General features: G+C 40.6%; 1 protein-coding gene across 1 annotated transcript in view; it reads left to right on the top strand.

The window, feature by feature from the left end:
* LOC137889938 (receptor tyrosine-protein kinase erbB-4-like) overlaps positions 1-25,697 on the top strand; it is a 286,634-nt gene that overhangs the window by 164,367 nt on the left and 96,570 nt on the right. The window contains exons 3-4 of the mRNA XM_068733985.1: positions 2,151-2,337; positions 23,022-23,153. Of these exons, the coding sequence (XP_068590086.1) occupies positions 2,151-2,337; positions 23,022-23,153 (319 nt within the window). The remainder of the gene's footprint in view (positions 1-2,150; positions 2,338-23,021; positions 23,154-25,697) is intronic.

The raw sequence follows: 25,697 nt of genomic DNA, 5'->3' as shown, positions 1-25,697 counted from the left end.
GGGTAATGATGACGGAGCTGTGGCTGTGGCTTACTTACTGGTGGCTGATGGCCATGCTCTCTGACAGCTGTCAGCCGCCATGACTACGCTGCCAGGGCCCTCCTTAGGAATTATTTCAGCTCAGCACATCAGCTGCAACAGCACTTCACACACAGACTTGTTGATTATCAGCATCAGCGGGGCCGGCGCGGAAAGACTTCTCTGACCGCCTGTCTGCTAATGACAGCCACCGTGATGGTGGATGGGAGAAAGAGGACACGGCCTGTCACTTTGATTCATGCAACAGCAGCTCCAACTGGGCGGCTCCGCGCCAAAGTCTCGACAGTCGTTATATCCCCTCCTAAATGACATTTAAAGTGTAAAGCAACGGCTGTCCTTGTGGCTCAGTCACCTCAGGCCGAGCCCTGGACATGAGCGTTTTGCATTGAGGTCACAAACCCCGGAGCGAGTTCTCCTCACTCAGATGCTCTAACTCAACTTGCTGGCATTATTGAAACTGTGAAAAGTGACCTTGAAGATGGATGTTGTCAATGATCTGATGTACGCCTGACTTTCCTTCCTTTTTTTAAATCTTGATTATTATCTGATGCATCCTCTCTATGCCACTCTTTGCATGCAAATATACCTATTTCGTCCATTCATTTTAAATCTTAACGTGACACAATTAATTACCTTCGATATAAAATAAGACATTCAGAAGCACTGAAGTAAAGAAACCTTGGAATTGTTTTGGTGAATAACTAAATTACAGTTTTTCACTTGAAATATTGTTGCTGCATTTGTATATCTTTTCTAACTACATAATCAACATGCTTGAATACAGCTTGTGCAAGCATGGAAGATACTACTAAGTAACTCAAATTATAAGTTCAACTGACCAAACCATTTAAACTATACAATGCAGTGAATGTATACTTAAAATTGGCCTCGGGAATGATTTCCAGGTCTAAAGGTTTTCAGTTTTCGGCTAATGCAATTTGTGACATGGCTCTGATGGTTCTTCATCCAAGCTACAAAAATGTGAAAGACAGTGTGGAACTGTGAGTTATATCCAATTGTTGGATCCTATTGTTGCTACGAGAGGTGGCACAGTTCATATAGGAACCTTGCTGAAGTTACGTATGTACTATAGAGGGAAATATATCTGAAAAGACAACAGTTTACCAGAAAGTGTGCACTGCTGGATGGACTCATCGTTTAGGAGGAGAACTATATACCTGCATATAAAGTGGAATAGTTGTTCACTTCCACTTTCAGATGCCAGACCAGATTTTTGAAAGTACATTATTCTAAAGGTCTTTGCTTCACAAACTCTTCATACCGGCAGTGATGCATATCTGAGAAAGTTGTGACACTTTTCCAATAAAAGGTATGAATACATTTGCGCAGGCAGAGGAACAACTACTGGGATCCTATTGACCTAGAGCAGCATCTAGTAGTCAGTCAGAGGTAACATATTGTCGAGTCTAAGCTACTGTAAGTTTCATTTCAGCGCAATGCTCTGAGTGAATTTGATCTTTGTTGCCTCGTAATATTCGGGTACGGTGAAAGTACGGACAAAATGTATGACAAAAACAACATTTAAAAAAGAATATATTGATGTGCGTATTAATCGAACCAAAAAAACGCCACAGGTGTGTAAAGGCTTGACACAACCTGTTATCAGTAAAACACAGATTGTTATAAGAACGTAAACCAGCTAGAATCAGAGAAATTCAGTAGATTGTTCCCTCTGAAATACATTTTTACAAGTGTACAACAAGAGCCATCTAGATGTAAAAAATCTTGGTAGGTAGACTCTAAAGCTCTATTCAACATATACTTGTACAGTGGTGTATTGTTGGCTGAAAGCAATGTTGGTGAAACCCTGAGTTCCTAGGACTCAGGAATTGGAGATAAAAAAATGACATGGGGTCCTCAAGGTCTGCCCGCCGGCACTGCAGTTTCATATACTACTCTACCCCTTAGCCTTGTACTAGCTTACGTGCTTAAAACCATCATTTTGATCCACAGAAAACAGAAATATATATTTATTCCTTCCATGTCTTTCACATACTGTAACACATGATTTGAACTGTTTTTATTTATGCAACAGTATTATATCCAGTTAAAACCCACACTAACACCTCCCGTCGTAACTTTGTCCACAGTCTATCCGAGAAGTGACGGGCTATGTGTTGGTGGCACTGAACCAGTTTGACTACCTCCCTTTGGAGAACTTGAGAATCATCCGAGGAACCAAGCTCTACGAGGACCGCTACTCCCTTGCAATCTTCCTCAACTACCGACGTGATGGAAACTTTGGCCTGCGCCAGCTCGGTCTGAAAAACCTCACAGGTGAGTGAATTCTTTTTTCTGGTTGCTCACATTTTGTCTGTGCTGTGTCTTGTTGTGGGTATTTGTGAGTATAATGAGTGCCTTTTGATCAAAGACGTGGCCTGTTAGTCAATGATGATGCAACTTCACCATGAGTTCAATCTTTAAAAAAGCTTGTTTTTATCTGAGATCAAACATTTAACATTCTATATTTCCATGCTTCCTGGAGTGTGTGTGTGTGTATTTGTACCCTTCCATTCACCATCGCCTGGGTCTTTCGCTGACATGTTAACAGGTTAGACCAGATGATGAGATGTTTTCACTCCTAAGCCTGACATTTTGACCAAATGAACATCATTCAGGAACTTTAACTAATTAGGTCTGATGCTTATTAGGGTTTTGCTTTGTTTTTAGGTTTTTACAGTGAGGCAAACTGCCCAGCATTAGCAAAATAATATGCTGTAAACATTATATGTAATGCAAATGGAGGCAATTCACACACTGATGTCAACTTGATAAAAGAGGAATAGCGGTTGATGGCCGAAAGGAAACAGACTGATATTTTGAAAGCAATTTTTTCCTCTTTGCTTTGAATGCTTCACTGACTCTTGCCTGAAACTTAAATTATTCACTTCACTCACTCTATTGCCTTGTTTCAAATTGCTGTCTTTGAGTTAATGATTCCAAAAAGTTTTAACAGCTGAATTCAACTGTGATCAGATCCTCTTTTAGATGCCATTGTTAATCAATAGGTGGCTAGCACAAGGCTAGCACTGCTTGTGAAACTATGCTGACAAGCAACAGTTATTTGTATTGTTTCACATTGATCTGCCAATAAGCCCGTAAATTGAGAAAAAAATCATCAAAGGACATAACAGGGGGGGGGAGGTGCTTTCAGAAAATCTTTTACCAAAACACAATAACAGTAAAACGCTGGTTGGACGGTACATTGCACAATTGAATGAATAAATTGGCCAATGTGCTTGGTAGTTGTTTACAGGCTTCTATCACCTTCACACAAGATGGAGATACGCAGTCTTCCTCTTCTACTTCTCCCGAGTACCCTACCGGTGCTGTTACCACAATTAATCCTCTCACACTATGGGATATAACGCTGACTCTGGATGTTGTGAAAAGACGTTATCTCTTCTATTATTTCCACACGTCGCTCCTGCTTACAGACAGTGTTTCTCGTCTGATTTACAACCCACTCTGCAATCGACCCAAGCCCGTTTCCTCAGAAGTTGGAGAAGACAGTGAATGTGATTGCTGATAAATAGCGTACTAAGTAGGAAAACATTGTGTGGGTGGCGCTGCCTCTTTCTGAACAATGGATCCTTGTGCTGCTAAGTTTCCTTCAGGCGCCCTGACCCTGAGGTCAGTAAGAAATGAAGCTTCTGACTTGCAAAAAAGATGTCAAGCTTTTTCCTATGAAGGGCTAAGTGGGGCATGCTGAGGCCAGCACATGATGTGTGCAACACAAGACCAGAGGTATTATTCACTCATTCTGAAGTTAAATCCAACCATACAAATATTTTAAGTGATGAAGGGTGGAGAGAGAATCCATTGGTGTTTTGGCTGAAGAACATTAAGTAGAAGTGTTATCAGTAAGTTCTGGTCGGTTGTGTTATGTCAGTGCAAACACTGCTCTGTTTTCTTCAATTCCCTTTTGCCCTTCAGTGCAAAGATAACATTAATTATTTCACTTATTATCTTTTACACATAGGGAAGCATGACAAAAGAGTTTTGAATGATTTATTAGGGAGCACCACCAAAGTGCCATACATGTCCTCGTTGATGAGTGATGTCAGTAAATTGTGCTTTGAAATTATTTTTCATGCTTTTTTTTTTTTTTTTAATGGGAATGAGCTCCCAGTGCAATCACATCGGACTGATGGCACACAGTACACCGAAGCTTGTTTCCACCCAATGCTTCCGTTGAAGTTATTTCACACAAGGCATAAATATGTTATATACAAGCATGATTACAAGTATGTCAAGAAGACACTGAGGCAACGTGATTAAGACAATATCATCAATTTGTGCTATAGTTTACAGGTTATCTCTGTATTGAGGGAGTGCAATTCATTCTTAGACTAGTATTTATTTGAATTTGTAAGGAAGACGCCTCGCACTGCTCTCATGTCTCTTCTGCTTCCAACCCCTCTTTCTAAATAATTCAATTGTCTCTCATTGTTCTCTTCAACTGTTCCTTCCTGGTGATCCCTCAGAGACGAAGGAAGCAACACAGCCTTCCATGACTGCATGCACAGAAACAGTATGTGCTTGTGTGTTCTGTTCCGTCTTGTATTCTTTCTTGCATGTTGCGCCATACTTAGGGAATTGCATTTGTCCGGCACCACTAGCAGCTTTTTTGCCAAGCCGGTCCTCTTCATCGTGGTGCCAAGTTGAAACCGGTGCCGAGGGAGCCGGGGCTGAACTCTGAGAGAAGCTGCTGTTTGATGTGCTATCCATGGCCTCGAGCCATGAAGTGGAGGGAAAGTTATGCACAACAGCCATGGTCTGAATCTGTTCATAACTCTGACTGAGTTCCACCCTAGTACTTCTCCTTCTTAATAGTAGAGTAACATTTCTTGTTGATGAAAAAATATTCTAATGAGATATTTGTCTTGTTATAGGCAGATGTTCTCATATGTTGTTATTACAACAAACCAAATGGAGGTCTCCAGCGCTCTCCTTGGTTCCTAATAACCAAGACCTGGGGCCCAAACCGGCTCTTAATTTTGCAGTTTACTTGTATCCGGCTGCTATTTCCTGGGGTCTTGTGTCAATTTATCTAATACCTGAGTGGATCTAAGCCGCCTCGCTATCAGCGAGAACATGAACTCTGAAGTGACGCGTGTCGCTCCTCCTTTTGGCTGCTCATTAATTGTTGCCGCATCATGCATCATCATGTTGGCTCTCTCTCTCTTTTTTGGGTCTGCTCGAATCTACCGCATTTTGAATGAGGCCCTAATTAAGTGTATTTCCTACTACCATAAGATTACATTTTTTTTTCATCATATTACATTCTTTTTTTCTTTTTAAATGTGTATACGCATGTCAATTTGGGTAGTTGGGGCTGTTTAGGGTCAGTTCCAAAATGTTGGACTTGTAAAACCTTAAATAACTTATCTACTTATGACAAAAAGCTTGGAGAGTCTATCATATCACAGATTTTTTGCAAAGACGGTTCTGACAGTTAAACAAGCTCATGCTGGGAGGTTGAAAAAGTAAATTGGGTCCCAGTTTGTTCTGTTGCAGTTGTCATCATTCTACAGTGCACTGCTGAGGAAGGACACATGCTTAAACAATCAGATAGATCCACTACTGTACTTTAGTGAGTCCGAGGCTAGCTTTCTCATTCATTACAAGGCATTTGATGTTGCTGTCACATTGGTCCATCGCTCCTCTGCCAGCAGCTCCCAGGAGAAGTGTAAAATGATCGATATTATCCATAAGGAATATATATAAGAGGATACAATGTATTAACTACATAAAGGGCTAATCGAGGGAAGGCACAGTAAAAGACCCCTTCAGTGCTAAAACCCACCCGCATTTGTACTCGGTTCGAAATTGCCTTAGGATGAAATCAATTTGTCGCTAGTATATTGTAGCATTGCACTTATTGATTTTTCTGGTGCACTCTCGGCGAGCTGTGAATGGACTCTCTGGATTTGAGGGGACCGGAGGATGGAGTGGAGGAGGTCTCTGGCTGAGCAGGGATAGGACTCCCTCCAATGCACCTTTCAATCAAGCTTAGCCAAGTTATCCTCATGAATATGAAATATAAGACACAGTCAAGCTGGGGAAAAGTTGAGGGATAGTGTGTGTGTGTGTGTGTGTGTGTGTGTGTGTGTGTGTGTGTGTGTGTGTGTGTGTGCGTGCGTGCGTGCGTGCGTGCGTGCGTGCGTGCAGGGGTGTATAGACGTGAATAAGAAATAGTAAAAGACTCTTTGCTTCTATGTGGAAAGTTTGGTTGTATTGTGTGTTTGATAATACTTGACTTGAATACATTGTGAGGACTCCCTTCCCACCTGAAGACAGAAAGCTGGTCACTGCAAGATTACCCATTTTTTAAGGGTTTTTAAGACTGCAGGTTACCTTTTCTACTAGCCGAGCAAGGAAAAGGTTAAACGGAGCCGCCTCGTGACATTCTCAAAGTTCTTAATATGTATTTTGATGCACGCTGACCCGCAGTGTCTTCCTTCCTGCTTAGGCAAACATTTTCAGCACTTCCGTGTGGATTCACATGAACCCCGGGCAGCTTCTGTGCTTTCACATGGTAATTACAGCCTGCTTCCCTGGCAAAATAATAACAGTCTCAATAAGGAGCACAACACAGATGAGCTTTCTGATTTAACACATTTACTGCCCCCCCCCTCCCTTTCCCTCATTTCATCCAGTATCTTTTTTTCAGATTTGTTTTGTGTTGTTGATTCATTTTTCTAACCACCCTACGCCTGCACTGCGTCTGTCCAAAATGAAGCATCCAATCTGAGGCCCCATCTGCTGAATGATCCTCTCTCGTTGCATGCATGTACACAAGCCTGTGTTTTACGCCAAGGCGTTATCAACTCCTTCATGGCCCATCTGCTCTCTCTTTATCTACCCCATTTTCTGTCTTTCTTCCATCTCTTTATCCCTCTTTCCTTGGCTCTGTCTCTCTCATCATACTTTAGTTAGCTGTCTTGATTTGTTACATTGATGCCTTTCACACAAACGCATGCGATGTAATGTTAGTACCATTTTGTGCACAACGGCCGTTTGAGTACAGTCCTACTGTGTTCTCCAAAGCCTACTGCAATTGTTTTATGGAAAAAAAACTCAGTGAACGCGCACATCATCTGTTGAGCACGTCCTGTTCAGTGCACAAGGGAGGCAGAGAAAGAATGAGATGGGATGGGGTTAATGAAAGGGACGATTTGACTCAGTGTGTTTGCCCCAGACAAGGAACTGCTGAGAGGGGGGGCATACAATTGCTGCCTTTTCCTGATCCCTGAGACTTCTAACTTCAAGGGGGAGAAGGAGCAATTCTGCCACAGGAGGCAGGCAAGATTGTTTCAGTGCACGTAACTAGAATTTAGTTGAGTCTCTTGCCTGGCAGCCCACAGACCTCAGGTCTCCTTCAATTGTGTGTCTAATTGATTACTTCCAATGCAATTACTCTCGTGTCACACTCAATATTTCACCACACCAGGAAGGGTGCAAGAGGGACTTTCTTTTTGAAGGACGACATTCATATTGTCACATTTGTGAGCCCCTAATGTGGATCGTGAAGAGGCACATGTTAAATTGAAGTCCGGAACGGGCCTTCAGTGGTGGTTGGTGCTAATTGATTGCTCTGTAACACCACTGTGTGGCAGAGATAGTGAGACAAGTGAGAGCAAGTGGTTGAGTTTTTATGCCGGATGGAACAATGGGACTGAAATTCTTAACAAAGTCTTTTTGATCATTTTGCTTCACAGAGCTAACATGGCAGGATACTTCTGAATTGTACTCACTTTTGGTTAAATGTTAGGAATTGCTATACTGTTGGCTACCTCTGCCCATGAAGTTCCCTGTAATTCCCAGGTCATAGATCAGGAATCCTATCCTCCATCATTTCCTCACTTTTCTAATCTTACAATCCTTCCTACCATATTTCTTTCATATTTGACTTTATTTTTTAAATGTAAAATTTATCCTGGACAATTGACTGAATTATTTTAGCCACAGGGCACATCCATATGTTGCTCACAGCATTGCCTTAAGGGTGCAGTGCTCCTTGTTTGTGCTTTTGCTATTTATTATTATCTTTAATGGTACAATGTTTGAGATTCTACAACCAGAGAATAGCTGAGCTTTATGAAATATGAATGGACAAAAACAGCATATAGCAACTGCTGAAAAAATAATACAAAATAGATCTTTGCCAATTAAAATGTATTTGTGTGTGTCTGTCTGTCTCTCTGTTTTGCATATAATACATTACTGGACTAATTTTTTTGCTTAAAATTCCCTTGCGTGAGACCATGTTCCCTTTTCCCATAAACATGGTACATGTTTACTTACTATAAGTTCAAGCAACCATTTTTTGTTTTATTTACCTATAGTAGGCTATAGTATTTACCTACTGTAGCCCTCATACGCCATTGTATAAAATGTGTGTATAAACTATACATAAAAACAAGTAGATTGTTAATCATTATACTACTATACATCAATATACTCTTGTTACATGCACAGTGTCTTTTCAAATTAAATTTCCATCTTCACAGGAAGTTTAGGTTTATGCAACAAAACCACTGCAGTTTAGGAAAAGAGCATGGTTGACGTTAACTTGATATACTTATCACGGGATACAAACAGTGGTTAACCGGAAGTCCTGTGTTTGTTTGAAGCATCCAGCTCGTGTGGAATAGTGGTCAGTTGCTCTGACAGTGTAATAATGATGCAGGTGTGTTTACATAGGAGTAGGCTGTGTCGCATACAGGCACTAAAGGGGGACTCCGTGCAACGGTGTCAGGCGCAGAGCAGCACTGACCAAGCTGTGGTATTTGACGCTTTGGAACAGAGAACCGGTTGTACATTGCCTAAGCTCATGATTGCATTAGGAACCAGAAGGACTCTAACTATACTCCCTGATTAGAAATAGTGTCCAGCCCAAGTCTCCACCTCTGCCTCACCTTTTGTCAGCTAAAGATAATCCAGTCTTGCCTAAACATGACTATATCCTATATTAGCAATTTGCCTTCCAAAAGGAACCTCTGCGGCCCACTGGGAGGGAGAGTCGACTTTCACCTCATTAAAAGTTAAAGTAGGCGTGGAAGGAATTTTAATGCAGATTAATAATCAAAACAGTCCTCTCTTTTTCTCCAACATTTCCATCCCCCCGGGCTATGGCTTAGATCAGGCTAAGATCCGCCATGATGTAGATGTAAAACCAGCTCAGAGACCATTAGGACGCCGTTCACCGAGTTGAAATCTCATCTGAGTTGTACCGTGTTGTTTCAGCACAAGGTACAGAATGAGTGTTAAGATACCTGATTGCAGTGCAACAGAAGAAGCGGCTAAAAGAACTTCTGAACAAGAGATATTTTTGGCCAGTGGAAGATGGTGCTTTGCTAATCAGAAGCTAGAAGTTCCACAGATGTATGCAGGTTGTTTACCTGAGTAAGACTTTGCATTAACACAGTTCTTAGTTCATTTGTCCATTCTTCCATTTTGCTCTTTTTTTCCTTTTTTTTGTCAACCAAAAAGTTTAAAATTGAAAAGTAAAAAAGAAAATATTTTCCTTTGACAAAATCAGCACAGCTCTAAGCTGCACTCTCCATGTCCTTACCTGGAGTAACTATTAATACAATAGCCGTCTGTTTATCCTCTTGGACCCTAGCCTTATTTTTAGGCCCTCAGCTCGAAAATAGCATACCCATACGATAATGAGTGTAGCTATTTTAATACTTTTGGTATTAAAATAACCCTAACACTTGTGAGATGTGTTGATATGTGTAAATATCAGTATATATGTTACTGGTTAAGAGTAAATTAAGATGGCACACAGCACAAATTGAAAATTCAAATTTTCGACTGAAAAAAATAGCAATTTCAGGATATTTCTTTATAGAATGATTAGAAATCATGTAGATACGAGCTTTCAAGCTCTCTCAAATCATAGAACTATATGTTGAGGGTCTCTAAACTAAATTTTACTTTGATAAAGTGAAGCTTTATCAAGTATATTTTGATCTAGTATGGAGAGGTCAGACGAGGTCAACCAAAATGTAATCTTGTTCCAGCTGTTCCATTGTAATTTTATATACTATATAATTATATATTTCACTTCTTTTATCACTAGTAGTGTTCAATCTATCCATATGCAGCAGTTTGGCATCATTTTGAGAGCCTGGATCCTCTCTGAGACTGTTTATGTCTGTCATCCATGGGATTTTCTCGTCTGAATTCCAGTTTTTTTCTCTTCCAGGGCCTTACAGCCTGTGTGAAGGGCCGATTTGACCCAATGAACCTTCCATAGACATGTCACAGCCTGCTCTGTTGAGACAACCCAACATGACTTTGAATGACAGAATAATAAGCCAATCAGAATAAAAAAACTACCCGCGTGTCAAATTTCTCAAATCCGATTTGCTGAGACGTATAACCCTCCCCCTTCCGCTAGCATGCACACGAGGCACATGCCGGCAGTGCCAGCTTTGAATTCACACAGAGCGGCATCCGATGAACAGATAGACAGTAAACATGAACAAATTAATATTTATTTTTGCTGCAGAACATCTCAAAGTAAGGAGCTGGTTTATGATGTGATTGATAATGCGGATTATGATGATGGCTTTGTTTTGTAAGTAAAACTGCGATGCTGTGTCGTAGCGGAATGTGAAAAAAAATTGCTGCGACGTCTGGTTGCTAGCGATTTTTTAAGCTAACTTGTGTTAGCATTGAATTCATTTTTTAAAACGTTATTGGCATAAATGTGGCGAGTGGGTCTGCCTAGGGGGCGCTATATTGATTGTGATACTTGGTATTAGATGTAGCTTTGTCTGAGTTGTGTTTGGAGTTTGTACAAACAGCTGAGATGACTTTGTAGCGCAGGAGCTGGATATTATCATAGTGCACATTATGAGTGGATGAATTTTTGGATGAATGCGTAGCCCCCACCGGCGGGGTCGCTCGGGTGCAAAAGGATTTATACTGTAAATTACTAAAATGAATGGACACCTGCCAGCGAATCAGGAAAAAGAATATCTAGTGGCCATGGTAGAAGTGTTTAAATGTTTTTTGTACAAAAGTGGATCTTTATGAGACAAAGTATCTATAACTGGCTTTAGCTTCACAGGCAATACGTGTTAGTAGAATAAAGTCAAAGTTGGTTTTGTTTGTTTGATGTGACTTGTTTAGTGAGAAAAATTTAGAATATTGCACATTTTATCTTTTTAGCTTTACGGGTAATATGTCCCTCTAAATAGTAAAAGAAAACAACTTTGAAGGTCGGTGTGTGACAGCAAGCAAACAATAGTCTCTGCTGTTGGACTTGACACACTTTGTCTGCCCAACTTTCTGCGCTGACCTCCTTCTCTGGAGTTCTTGCAGTGCTATTACAGTGATCTACTGATTCCACCTTGAACAAATGACTAGTGGCCCCATTGTATTTTGCCAAGAACAATCTCGTCTACCCAGTATATCAACAACGTGGGACCAATTCAAATCATGGCAGTTATCTGATGTTTTCGTACTGTACATGATAACCCATTTTAACACGATTTTAGATGCAGTTCAGTTCAGCTTATTAAACACCACTAGTCCTCTTCTCTAAACTACTTAAATCATGTATTCAATCTTATTCCTTTACTGATTGTGTGAACACTGCTTTGTCACACTGCAGAGACATCTAGACAAGCAGAAGTGGACAAACATTCACGTACAAACAACAACAAATAAAAGGTTTCACACTTTTATACATTTTTGAGTCTGAATTTTCTTGTCTAGTATGTGCTGTACCTACTCCTTTTTATGTATTATTCTGTTTCTGAAATGTCTTGCCATAGATATGATTGCAAATTCCAAACAAACACTGTGATTGTCATGTTTAGTTTCTGTCACTGGATGGCTGTCATTGCAGCTTTCCCATGTCGCCGCATTGGCTGTGCAGGCTTTGACATGCAGTTCTTACTTTGATTCAGAAGGCCAGACTGTGTTTTAGACAGGTCTTTGATGTCAGAGGCGATCAGTGCTCTTCTCAGAAGAGGAGCAAAATGAGTAGGAAAGCAACTGAAGTAGGAGCTGACTGGCAGCTCAGTGGGATTCAAAAGCCACCGAGGAAAATGTCACTTTTTATCAACCTTTTTTTGAGGCCTAAATGGATAGGCTACCTGTGGACTTTAGGTGATATAAAATGCTCACCGTTTAAAGATGTGAAGTGTTAAATATACAAACACGTTCTAAAGTCTGTGTCTTCTGAGGTGGTTAGTGTGTATACAAGCTTTGTACTCATATATGTTGTTTTGCTATGTAATAATTGTTGCCTTCCATTTTCCATATGACATGCTGTAGAGTGTGTTGCTTTACAAAAAAACTATAGACTTTGTGTCCTGGATGATGGTTAGTCTGTCAATCTTTCAGCAGATTGTATATTGACAATATATACAGTACATACTCAAACAGTTGGATAAAAGGCCTGAGATTTCCAGCTATAAACACCAATTTAAATTGCTATCATCGACGATTTCTTTCCACGAGTTTAAAAGAAGCAGTGCTCCCAAAACAATTTAAAAAACCTTGCCTCAGTGCCGACACACACATAAACACACAGATTACCCTCAGACGCTACGACTCCTCCCCTTTCTCCCCTGGCAGCTTAATAATTAATATGCTTATTTTTTGCCTCTTAGGCCGAAGCCTTGGGTAAGTGGAGCAGCTATTGATGGGGGCAGCGATGGGTAATGGGACATGAAAAGGACTTTTCCGTTCATCTAAGGTCCCAAGAGATATAGGGTGGGTGTTACTACATGCAACACCAGGCATGACTTGGCCAAATACAAATTTTAAATCTTTGCCACCTCTCCACGGTACATTTATTTGTTGTGGTGCTAAAAAGATTTGGCTTTCATCAATGGTATTTTTTCGGAAACTCTGTGTTTCCACCACATCTAGCAGGTGTTGCCTCTTTGATAATGTCATATTCCGTTTTTTATTATAGTCTGTTATTCCAACTACCAGGCTGGGAGGCACATTTCATTGCACATAAACAGAGGTCGATTTGGTCATGGATGTGGTCTGAAAGCATCTGCTCCACAGTTGTTTTCTGAAACATGTTGGCTGACGTCATACACCGGGTGGACAGTCTCTCCTTGAGGTCAAATGTTTTTTGGACAAAAATGTTATTGATATTACTGAGTCTTGAGAGACAGAGAGACACATAAGTTAGTTGATGCAAGAATGTGCAAATCAAAAGTAGTCAATGAAGAGATCCTCCATGATGGTGAAGGCCTGCTTTCACCAGTGTTAGTAGCCGCTTCGTCATGTAATGTGTATCTTGAGTGATAGTTGACCATTGGCAAAGATTTCATGGTTTTGGTACTCACATTTTTAAACTGCCGCAAAGTGTGACATTTTATCCAGTGCGGTGTTTTCTGTAATACACTCTTATGTCTAAACTATCTGAGATAGAATTCAACTGTTTGATGTGACCTTAATTTTTTATTAATTAAATAATATTCATTAGTTTTGTTCGGACTTTCACGTTCAAAGCATGAATACGGCACAAAAAAAACTCACACTCTGTTTTTTTTAATAGCTAATGTAATATGTAATACTAAGTACTGTAGTAGTACACTACTACATTCCTGCAACCTGAGGCATGTTATGCACCTGATGCACCATCCCATCAAAATTACATATTCTACGAACATACAAACTAGTTTGTACAATGTGTCACATTGGAAGGTAAAAGTGTTTATACCTGTTCCAAAATGTCACTTTCAAAAGTGGAGCGAAAAGCTGGCCGCCATAGAGAGGGGGTAAATGGGATCATTGTCAAATATGAGGGCAATGGTACACATTTTCAGTCTGTCTAGAAAGGCATAGAAGTTACCAAAAGTGCCAGAAATTGTAACAACTGAAAAAGAAAGCTTGAGAGAGAGGTTCAAACCCTACTTACTTTTTCAACCGCTAACGCATGGTCGTCTTAAGCTGAACGCAGTTCATGTTTGATTCTAGGAGTAAAAAAGATGGAGGGCAACACACCACTTTTGCATTTCAAGAGCGACATTGCTTCAAACTTTGCCATGGCTCTTTTTGGGTCTGTCATGGCATCTCCCAGCTGTTATAGTAGTGACTCATAACAAGTAGCATAGCAAGCCCCTTGTGTGATATCAGCACTGACCCTCTGAACCCTAAAACACTTATCTGACTAAAACACTGTAACACAACCATGTTATTAAAATAACAATTTAGACGATTATGTGCAGCTTTGGCAGATGTGGGTGCTTTATAAACGCTTTGTAATTTCAGTTTAAATCTACTTTACATTCTTCTGGGTCGACTTTCCCACCTTGGCTGATCCACACCACATACAAGTGCTGTGTGAACAAAGTCAGAGCCGTGGCCCGCAGTGTATTACTTAATGTCTCAGTAGGCCTGGAAAAACAAGACCTCAATGACGTGTTGTTGCCTTAGCAAATAATGCACTGACTGAAGCCAGCTTCCTCTGTGGTAAAACCAACATACTTGGTATGCTTGTGGTAAGATATTCTCTCTTTCCTCTCAGTCTATCCATCTTTCCTTCTCTTTCTCTCAGACCCTTTTAGTTTGGCCCATTCCAGAGAGCGTGGCTCATTTTAATTCAGCTGGCAGGCCGATCACACATCAGCCTTGATAAGCTAAGTGGCCCTCAGCAGCAGCAGCAGCAATTGAAGGTCCTTTTTTTTAAATCACTCACTTGTTTGTCCCCTTGTAAATCATTTATGTCTTTTTTTTGTCTCGTCCTTTAATTGTTTTCATGTTTTTGTTGTTCTTTCCTTTTAGATTTGTCTTATCTTATTGTAATATTATTCTCTCCCCCTCCTCTGTCCTACCCAAAATGCTCAGATTACCAGGGCTTTCTCACAGTTTAAGTTGAATAACCATAACAATCCTGTCTTTCCTCATCTCATCTTTAAGCAGATGCTTTCCCTGCTAAATTATAATTCCATAATCCCCAAATCTCCGCCATTTTTCATAAAGACTCATAGGAAACAATTGCATGAGGGATGGGCCAAATTTAATCAGCTGCCTGTGAATGCAATTATGTTGGTGGAGGAGAGGCGTATGTTTGGGGGATGGGGGCCATGGCTGGCGCCCCCATTCCAACGACTATACCTCAGCAAATATTTCAACATTTCTCCTTCAGAGCGACACAAAGGATAAAAAGGAACATGTCATTCCTAAGATTCAAACAATGTGCTATTTTTAAGGTTGAAGATTAGTGAATAAATGTTTTTCTATTAACAGCTTCAATCAAATTAATTTGAAACAAGTTCAGTTGTTATTTTGACAGAAATGTCCTTATTTTGGGTCTAAAATCAACCATTAACCGAGTACAATAGTATGAGTGGTATTATACATCTCACAAAAAACACAAAAATAAACGTCTTAATTGTTGTACCAAGAGATACAGTAGATGAGTTTTGATGTAATTGTCAGATAATTCTAGAAGATCAGTTAGACCAGTTCCTCTTTCAGATAATACGCTGTACTGCATGTACAATGTCTCGTTTCTTGACCGAACATTATTTTTATACACATGCCCCACTACTGCTGTGCATCCAAACACTAAACTAGACTAGACTAGACTCCCAGGCAGGAAAAAAATAGAGCTTCAAGATTCAATGAAATAACAGGCCATGGTGGGCTAGAGTTTTGAATTGAATGTTTTTTGCATTGAGATGGATGAGGTTGTTCATTCTCCCAAAAAAATCGCACAGTGTGAACATCCTGTGATGCTGCCGTGGCTGCTCAGCCATGAATGTCAGTCACCATGTTAAAATTAAATGTGCATCCAATGTGTGGACCCGTGTGTCTCCATATGCATATGCAGCGACATAGGCAGACACATACTGTGAATTCTGAACATAAGTACTCATGTACTCAAAGAAATCACTCATCTCATGGCTGTGTTCTTCTCTGTTCAATCTTTTATATCTTCCTCTGTCTTTCATTCCACTTTTATTTCAATCGCCTAACATGGTGCCATGCATGGTTTTGGTCTTACCATGCTTCGCTCTCTGTAAACCTTCGCCAGATCTCTTTCTTCAACCAACACATCAATGCGAGCCACATATTGTGCACACACACACACACACACACACACACACACACACACACACACACGCCCACGCTGCATCTCTTGACCGCAGCGTGTTCAGAGACAGTCTAATCCCAATGCTGCTATGTCTCTGGTGAACCTCTCGCGAAGAGCTTTTATGTAGTCAAATTAATGCAGTTGTTCTTTTCAGGTCAATAGTTAAACACATAAAAGTGCAATTACATTTGAATGGTTACCACTATTTCGCTTGGGGACTGCGTTAACAGTGTTAAAATTGCATGCCGTTTGTGTGGGAGGTACTCCATCCGATGACCTTCAAGGAGACATGAAGTTTGTGATTCATGCTGCTAGACATTTCACTCTATAGATCTTGTAATAAGGAATTCATTGGTAATATGACACTGAATAGGACATGTTATCATATTTCTGTATGTGGAGAGGTAGACTAGATAGGACAGTATTACAATTGTCAAGCTTGCTTCAATATATAAGTGTGCATTAGTCTCTCTGTGTTGCTCAGGAAGAGAAATGTTCCCATTTGGTGACATGGCCAACATGAGCCTTGTCATTTACTTTCAGTCAAAGATGACACTACAGTTTCTTGCCTGATGGCCTAAGATGTGAGATGATAAGAGATGATATGACTACTTGATGACACCACCAAGCGGTGACATCTATAGATTGATGGAACCGTCCACCAATTTTAAGCGTTAAATAAAATTAAAATTTTTTACATGGAGTATTGGTACTCAGCCTAAGAAAACAGTTGTTTAATGTCTTCAGTAGCTCTGGAGGTGCTTCCCAAAGAGCTTAACTCATACTAATGATTACAAGTCAGTATATCCCCTCCTCCACTTCTTCAATTTTTACTACTCTTTTTTTTCTTTCTAAAGAGCCTCCACTTATTAAAAGTTCAATACAAATCTTCTGGACTAGTGGCTCCAGGACTGACCCTTGTGGAACATCACAGATTTTGTTTCGAGAGATGATCATTTACAGTATTCTGACAAAGAACTGTGTCATAAAGATGAGAGAAAAACCCAACAAACAAACGTATCCATGCATACAAATTATTGCATGCTCATGCATATACATTTTCCTTCTTTTTATCTTCATCTTTTTTCACTACTTACATGCAAATACACCCAAATACAAAACATTCTTTACATCTGGAATCTGCAAGCATTTCCTTGGCAACAGTGGGGACTGGAGGGCAAGGATGGAACTGTGCAGCAGCAGCAGCAGCAGATGATGGATGGAAGGGGCGATCACCTATTTGTAGAGCAAAGGCAGAGATTTGCTGTCCTGACATCTCCTGTCGGCAACAGAGCAACTCAGAGCACAGTGATTGACGCGGTGCTATGTGGCAACATGGGAATTGCGCGAAGACAAAGAAAATGTCTTCTCCTCAAGCTTATTGTTGCTTTATTTACCAATTTAGTTTTAAGTTTGTGTTTTTTCAGTAGGAGTGCTGAAGATGCTGTGGCCTCTGGAGTGGGTTCATCAAATAGTTCTATTCACTAATTCATGCATCATCTATTCAACCTTTACAACCGTATTGTAGACACTCTTTAAATTTTCTTTCTTTCTCAATATTTTTTCAGTGAGCCATCATCTATCATGACAGATGAACGGATACACTGATGGATGATGGCGGATAAAATAGATGTCCTTCATTCTCCCATCATAACATCCATCGTTCCAAATAATCTATTCTTCATCCTACTACTCCAATGTACATTCTTTATTTACCCAATTGCTTACTCACTCTTACATTTATTTCTTTATTATTGGTGATCCAGTTCAGTCAGCAGCCTTGAATGATTTTTTTGTTAATGCACTCCCTTTTCTGTGCGAGTGCATTAAAACACTTGTATGTCCTCATTTAACTTTCCTATAGAACTACTTACTATCTGATTGTCTTCTTCTTATACTGGATCTGTAGTTGGGAAGGGCTCCGTTATGGACCAGCAACATGGGTATTGACCACTTCCCAGTACATAGTTTTTTTTATGGTTTGCCACTGAAACAGTCTGATAAAGTGTCTTTCACAATCAATTCATAATAGCAATTGCAGAGGTGCTGACATCCCCCCCCCCCCCCCCCCCCGCTCATTTTCCTGAATGTTGTAGGGATTCAACTTAGTGACCAATACTGGCAATGCAATTGGTTCTCAAGACACGTATGGTAATGAGGGCCTCATTATGGCCAACACTCAGCCAAACATGTGTGTTTGGGAATTTCTTCTTTCTGTGTTGACTGTACATGTGCACTTATTTTGGTATGTCTCCTAGTTTGAGTGCATCCAAGCAACAACTTAAGCCTTCCACTGCTGCTGGGGTGTAGAGCAGGATCTGCACCCCAGCATTTAGCCTCTTTGACCCAGAATGCATCCTCATCTTCCCACTGAGTTTTTCCCCTCTGTTGCACTGAACTAATAGCAGCGCTCAGCCAAAACCAAGTTGCAGCTCTCGGACTCAATGAGACGCTACAGTGGAGACCCAGTGTAAAATCTCCAGTCCCGTTGCTGGAGGAGAGGAGAAACGCCCCTGTCTCTCTGATTGAATACCTGTGTATCTTCTGTAATTGCCCGACTGTTTGAGTGTCTTTCTTTATCTCTTGCTAACTCTCTATCTAACTCTTCTAGTCGGCTGGTTTTTCTTCACATCTATGTGTATATACCTCACTCAGAGTGACTGAAGTTTAGATATCAAGTGAATGTGTTTTCTTGTGTGTATTGATGGTAGCAGTTCAGAACATGGATCTTCAGTATACAAAAGAATGAACACTCGTGAGGATATCCAACACTGGAGCAAGTCAACCATTCATTATCGTCCTTCTGTTTTCCTACATATTTCTTCATTAAACAATCCACACAGCACTTATTAATTCACTCTCACAAACTCATTAATATGGATTTTTTTCTGATCATTGGTTTGCTATTTGCCTCCCAGTCTTAATCAAACTCGTCCCCGCACTGCAATAAGGAAGTAAAAAAAATCACAACAAGCGATTACCATCAAAATAATTGCCTGCATACATTTGTTCCGCCTCCTTGAATTTCATATTGTTTTCCTCCAACGGTCATGTGGCCTGATATTGAAGATTGCTGTGCCTTTTGAAGCCATGCACTCATTCAGAGACGCTTGGAGTTGCTCTGTGGATGAAGGGTAGGGGGGTAGTTTGGAGACACGAGCTGTAGCTACGTGAACAAACTAATTAAGCCATTTTCTCTACCCACTGAACAATCAACAACAGGAATTAACCATTGATCTCCCCCTGGTCACCTACTGCACACCCAGCAAATGTGCAAGCCAAGCATTTACTGGTAATGAAAAAGCAAAGCGTGCACAAGTTTTGCACAATTTTGTTGGTATTATGTAATATCTGTTCGTTAATTGTTAATATATTAATAACGGACAATATGGGAAATACTTAACCTGTCAAAGCGCCAGCAGGCAGCCAATACAACTGTTGTCCAGCTTCTTGATCTTGGTCATGTCACACTGCAGATTAGTGTGTTGTGTAGTACATGTCCAAATGCACCATGTGTGCTAGAATTATTACAAGATGGTGGAGCCCTCTGGATGGTGCCGAGGGTCACTTGTGAAAGTGTTTGGCGGAGAGTGTTTTATTTTTCGGTCTGTTTATGCAATGTGTTTGAGAGTGTGAATGCTGCTCAGGTCCAGCTGGAATTAGTGAAAACACCTTGACTCACTTGTTTACCACACACAAGAATCCTAGCAATGGTTTGTGGCTAAATTGTTGCTTAAATTAAAAACTATATTGTTTACATTTCCAGATTAGATCATTGAAAAACAGTGGTTATGTCGTTATGTGTTTGTGGCATAATGATAAGTATGGCTCAAGTGTACGGACATGAGTACACATTTCCTAAACCGATGATTTTGGACAGCATATCTAAAGGTCCGCTGTTACTTTTAAATATTCCAGATGAAATACAGTAGAATAGAATCTATGCTGCATATCCATCATTATCATGTGCTTCTTTTTCTTTGTCAAGTCACTGTACTTGAGTGCTAATGTCCTTATGTCTAAGTCTTTTGCAGAAGAGCAAGCATTGCCTCTTGTTTGAGTGCACAAGTGACACAATGATCAAATGTAAGGACTTGGCAATGGTGTTGTTGTTGTTCTGTGAAACACATAAAATCATAGACAAGCACAACAATAGATTGAATTATGACTCAAATGGGACATTCCTACATCCATTCGTAATGAATGTACGTCATTTTACCCAAATGGCATACATTTTGAAGGACTTTCAAAGCCTATTGGAACCTATGTGAACTGTGAATATGGCTTGGACATGTTTACACCTAGATTTGACTTATTTTGGTTCCAATTTCACCACCCAGTATGAAGTTGAATGCCATTGTACTATCTTGCTTGAACAACGTTGAGATGCCCTGCTGTCGTTTTTGTTGTAATAACTGCTTTGCTTTGTCTGTTGGCTTGTCCATTGCCCTACTTTGCCAGCAGCATCTTATTGTGCAAACAATTTGAATTTGAGACGCGGCCTCCTCCTACCTGAGCGATATCCCTCCTGTGGTGAGAGGCAGGATTAATTTATCTCCATAACTCCCACCGCACATGCAGAAAGAGAGCTGAGGTTGGGGGTGGGGCTTTTGTAGGTAATACCACCACCACCTATTATCCAAGGAGCATCATTTAATCGGGCTTTTGTGGGACGATATTGTATTTGGCTGTTTCTGTGTGGTGCTTGCAGGGAGCTTCGTGTATGATTATGTGTCTCATCGGTTTCAGCCCTGTGTCAGTAATCTGTTTGTAAGGAGATAGAGAGCACACAAGCTCTGTAAATAATGCAAATCTGCTACTGGGCTTCACTTTGTCTTTCTTTCCTGCCATCCGTCTCTCTGTGGCTTTCTTCCATATTTATTTGTCTCTCTTTCTTTCTTTTTCCCACTCTTTCTCACATAAAAGTCAGGATTAAGCATTTTCTGAACTCCTGCACAACAATGACCGGAACCACCCTGCAACAGACTGTGTGTGTGTGTGTGTGTGTGTGTGTGTGTGTGTGTGTGTGTGTGTGTGTGTGTGTGTGTGTGTGTGTGTGTGTGTGTGTGTGTGTGTGTGTGTGTATGTGTGTGTCTGTGTGTGGGTGTGATGACATGAATCAATCCTTTGACAATCACTGGATGACAATCATTGGATGGATGATACATATTTTGATGGAGTGATGACCAAGATCCTTGATGAATTATAAAATAGAGACTGCTGGCCTCTACAGGGTCTAAAGCCCCAGATGGATTTTGCATTGTGATGTTAGCGAGACTTAATTGATCCTGTCTTCTAACAGCATGGGAATAGGAGGATGAGCAAAAACAACAAAATCAGAGGTTGTAATAATGGCAATATGACACTGCTTTGTCCTGGCTGCTTCAGTACAACAACCATCGTCAGATGTGTGTGTCTCAACATCAGCTCCTCCCCCTGAAACCTAGCCCTGCTTTTGCCCTCAGTGGAAAAAAAAAGGATGAAGTGCCTTTCCAATCTAGTGATTAGATTTTGTTTTTAACACGCAGTGTCTGGCCATGTCAGTGTACGTCTGTGCAATATGACCAAAATGTCATATTACGATATAAGTCATTTCATATCCAGATAATGAAACCTACCACAATATAGGTAATTTCAAATCCATATAATGATACATATCACAATATAGGTAGCTTCATATTCAGATAACAATACATAACATAATATAGCACATTTACACTTATATTTTATTAATTTTCTCTCTATATTTAGAGGATATTTTCAATTAAGCTTGGAACAAAACACAATCGAAAATGCAGTTTGGTTTATCAAAAGTAACAATGATAATAAGGTTTGTAATAACATTGTTTTAGACACTCACCAATAAATGATGAAGTCGGTGGCCAAAACACACAGTGTGTTTAGTCATTCAGCTGAAGTACATGGATGTTGTTTGTGGCGGTATCCGTGGTGACACAGACCTCACGCAGTCTCCATAACTCAAGAGCTTCCCTGAGATCCCTTACTATTAGTTCTCTTGTGTGGTCATCTGAGTAATAGCCTGCAGAGTGTCCAGTCTAAGGTGCAATGTATTGTCAGACTCATAAAGGGATGTGTCGTTCAGCTCGACCACATATTTGCTGTTGTAGCACATAATATCTTGTGAATTTCCTACTCGACTCGTTTTCGACTTGACATTTTGTACCTTGTGTCAAATGCACTATGCCCCGAAACCCCCATTAATCCTAGGTGTAAATTTGGTCCATGTCATTGCAGGTGTAAGATGCGAAATCAGCCACTATGTACTTTCCTCTTTGTGATTCTTTGTCATATGGTGGTTATTGCGTAAGTTGTAAGAGGTTATTGCAGTTTGAGTCTGTTGAAATTTGGAAAGTACCACGTCCATGTGACAGAAGTAGCCCCTCTTTTAGGTCTGAGCTCCTGTTTTTTTTTTTTGCTGGTTGGAGTCCTAATGCTGTTCAGAATTGCCCTGCTCTGTGTCCCATGCACTCTCCTTCATTTTGTTCTGTGTTGCTGCTGTGTTCATGCAAATGTACTGCCTGCAGGCTGCATCAGTGCCGTGCCCGAAAACACAAAGCATCATCCAAATGATGTAAAATATGAGTGTGATTTGTAACACAATGAAATAAAGGGCATAATTTGAAACAAAAGACATTTTTCTATCATCACTCGATATACACCGTTGTATCCCCTATGTAAGTTGTAAGTTATAAAATGAAGAGGAAAAAAAAAAATTTGCAATTAAAAATCACATCAGGAGATTGGTAACAGGGCTGCTGAATTAGTTGCATCCTCCAGGCAGAAACAGTTAAGTAGTAAGGAAGCCCTGTGCGTATCTGTATTGACTGTGTGATCTCTCTCTTCTCCACAGAGATCCTGAGTGGAGGTGTGTATGTTGACCAGAACAAGTTCCTGTGTCATGCGGACACAATCCATTGGCAGGACATTGTCAAAAACCCACGGATGCATCCTGTGGTGGTGCCCACCAACAGCAGTGTCACATGTAAGTAGCCAAACAAATGCAAGTGTAGAAGACTTTAAGACTTGATTTGACTTTTATTTAAAGGAAAGTTTTATTGAGAGCATTTCTGTTGCCCCAATCTGTTGCACTCATTCACATCTGGCAACGTTGATGCTTAGAATAGCACTTCCACTTCTATATTGAATAGTCATGAGGTATTAGAATTGATGCAGCACAACAAGAGATTTTGCCTTTTTTACTCCACACTTTCTTATTAAGCCATTACCCACAATGCAACTTGACCACCGACAATGGAGCGAGATGAGCAGCAGGCTACAAAGGACTGTTATACTCACTTCTTTATACACACCACCAGATTTGTGTCATTGTCAATCTTTTCAGCCTCAACCAGCTCTGCCTTAAGCAATGTCACTTTATCAGATTTTGCGCAGCTCCTTCTGAAGCAACAGAAGACTTTAAACAACTTCTTTGTCAGATTTTCACTATCACTCCCCAAAACTTTGATGTGTAAAATCTGTCCAGTTTGCCTTGCTCAATAGCACTTCAGCAGTTAATGAGAAGGTGACGATTGCTGCTCTTTCCCTTTTTCCCACAGACCAACCCTGCACCCACTGCATTGCTTTCCCAAAGATTTTGACTTTTACATTCCTCACTGCCAGTAAATTAAGCACTAATTCTTTTGTCTCTTCAACTAGTGACAGTTTTGCACCTTTTAATTTCTCTCACATGCCATTTCATGTATTTCTTAGGTGTTGATGCAGTGTAACTTGCTGATAAGGATAGCTCATGACTACATATGTGACTCATTTGCAGTAAACAATCTTGATCAAAAGTATAGTCTGAAGGTTCCCGAACTCAAACCTACAAGACTGTGAGCAGACTCAAATATAGGCTTTAAAAATAAATTGTAGTTAGGTTTTTACACGCCTTTTATACGGCAGCATGGGCTGGTAAGTTGTGACAAGGGAAATGGTCCAAAGGAGACCCTCTTAACCTGCTCCATTGACAATAAGTAACAAGTGTGAGCAGCAAAACATTGTCATTACCAAACCACCCCTTGACCCAATTCTGTCACTCCTTTCTGTACCAGAACAAAGCACAATGATTGCTCACTCACGTCACTTTAATGACCCACTGTAGTCAGCAGGAAGACATGTTAATACATTTTTAGGATTATGAAGAGATTTGTTTGGATACAATGAACACACTTAATCTGTCAAGGGGTGGGGGGGGTGACGGTTGAGGTGGCTGTCAGTGAAGTGAAGATGCGAGTTACCTCTTCTGACCCATTCCCTGACTTAACCTCTTAACACACACTGCTTTTGTTCTTCATTTAATGCTCAAGCTGTCTGACTCTTTAATCTGTTGTTGTTTTTTTCTTCTTTTCTTTAAGCTGTCTCGTTTCTCTGCAAATACATAATTACACAATAATAAAACGCATTATCATTATGGGAGAAAATAAAAAGAGAGTCTCTGCATATGCCCTTGGATTTCCTCTCACAGCACTGGCTGAAGGCTTCAAATGCAGATTAACAGCTCCAAGCATTGGTATTCTGCTCAATCACCCTCCTCCCTGCAGCCCTGTTAGCCCTGGTTCGACCCTTACTCCTGTGCAAGTCTTCTACTCCGCCAAAAGATCAAGGGTCTCCAAACCTGTAATCCACAATTGAGAAAATAATCTTCTTTGGGGAGACACAAGATTTACGTCGTTATTGTGACTTACTTTGTGCCACTGTTGTTGTGTTCATTGGTTCTCTTTCTAAAAACAGGACAGCTTTTTGAATCCATGCCCCGTCGATTCAGTTGAAAACCTGGCATCTGTCTTTCGCTCCACACCAGCCCTGGCGCGGCAGCGTTCTTGACATTTCAACCTTAGGGGCTGTTTTAAGAAAGCTGTAAAAGATTATGGTGCAGTAAGAGAGCTGGACAGGTTTATTCTAGGTCACTGAGAATTTATAAGATGAGATAGTGAAGACCTTGAACATTAAATGAAAACTCTTTGTCTTGACTTCACAGGGTGAACAGAGATATAACTAAGTGCATCTGATGCTTTGCATACTTGGCGCTGTCAGACAACCACTTATGGCTGGCTGACATTTGTATTATGATCCTGTTTGTGTGCTGCTTTTCATACAGTCAAGGCTGTCAACTTCTCTTTCTCAAGCATTGTCAAAGTGCTGGTTTGAGGGGAACAGACTGTAGAAGCAGAGAAAAGCAGAGGGACAGACTGGAAAACGACAAAGAGCGACAGGGATAGACATTAAGTGAAGGAGAGCCACAGAGGAGCGATGCATCAGCGAGGGGTGGATTGAGGATGAAAGAGATGAAATGTGTGGTGAAGAGGGGCACAGACGAGGAAGAAGAGAAGGGAAGAAGATGGAGAGGCTTGTGGTGGGGAACAGAGTATCGATGCTAATAGCTCTCATCTGGAGAGGCTGATGGACAGAGGACAGCACTTCTGCACTTATCCAGGCTCACTTCCCCCGCAGTCAATTACTAGACAGTCAATTAAGTCCTCCAAAAAACCCCAAAAAACAGAAAGGCTCTGAGGGTATGACGCTGCTT

The sequence above is a fragment of the Cebidichthys violaceus genome, unplaced genomic scaffold (assembly GCF_023349555.1).
Source record: "Cebidichthys violaceus isolate CVI_PGR_0920_01 unplaced genomic scaffold, fCebVio1.0.p SCAF_11, whole genome shotgun sequence".
Taxonomy (NCBI): Eukaryota; Metazoa; Chordata; class Actinopteri; order Perciformes; family Stichaeidae; genus Cebidichthys; species Cebidichthys violaceus.
This window is presented reverse-complemented; position numbering and strand designations above follow the sequence as displayed.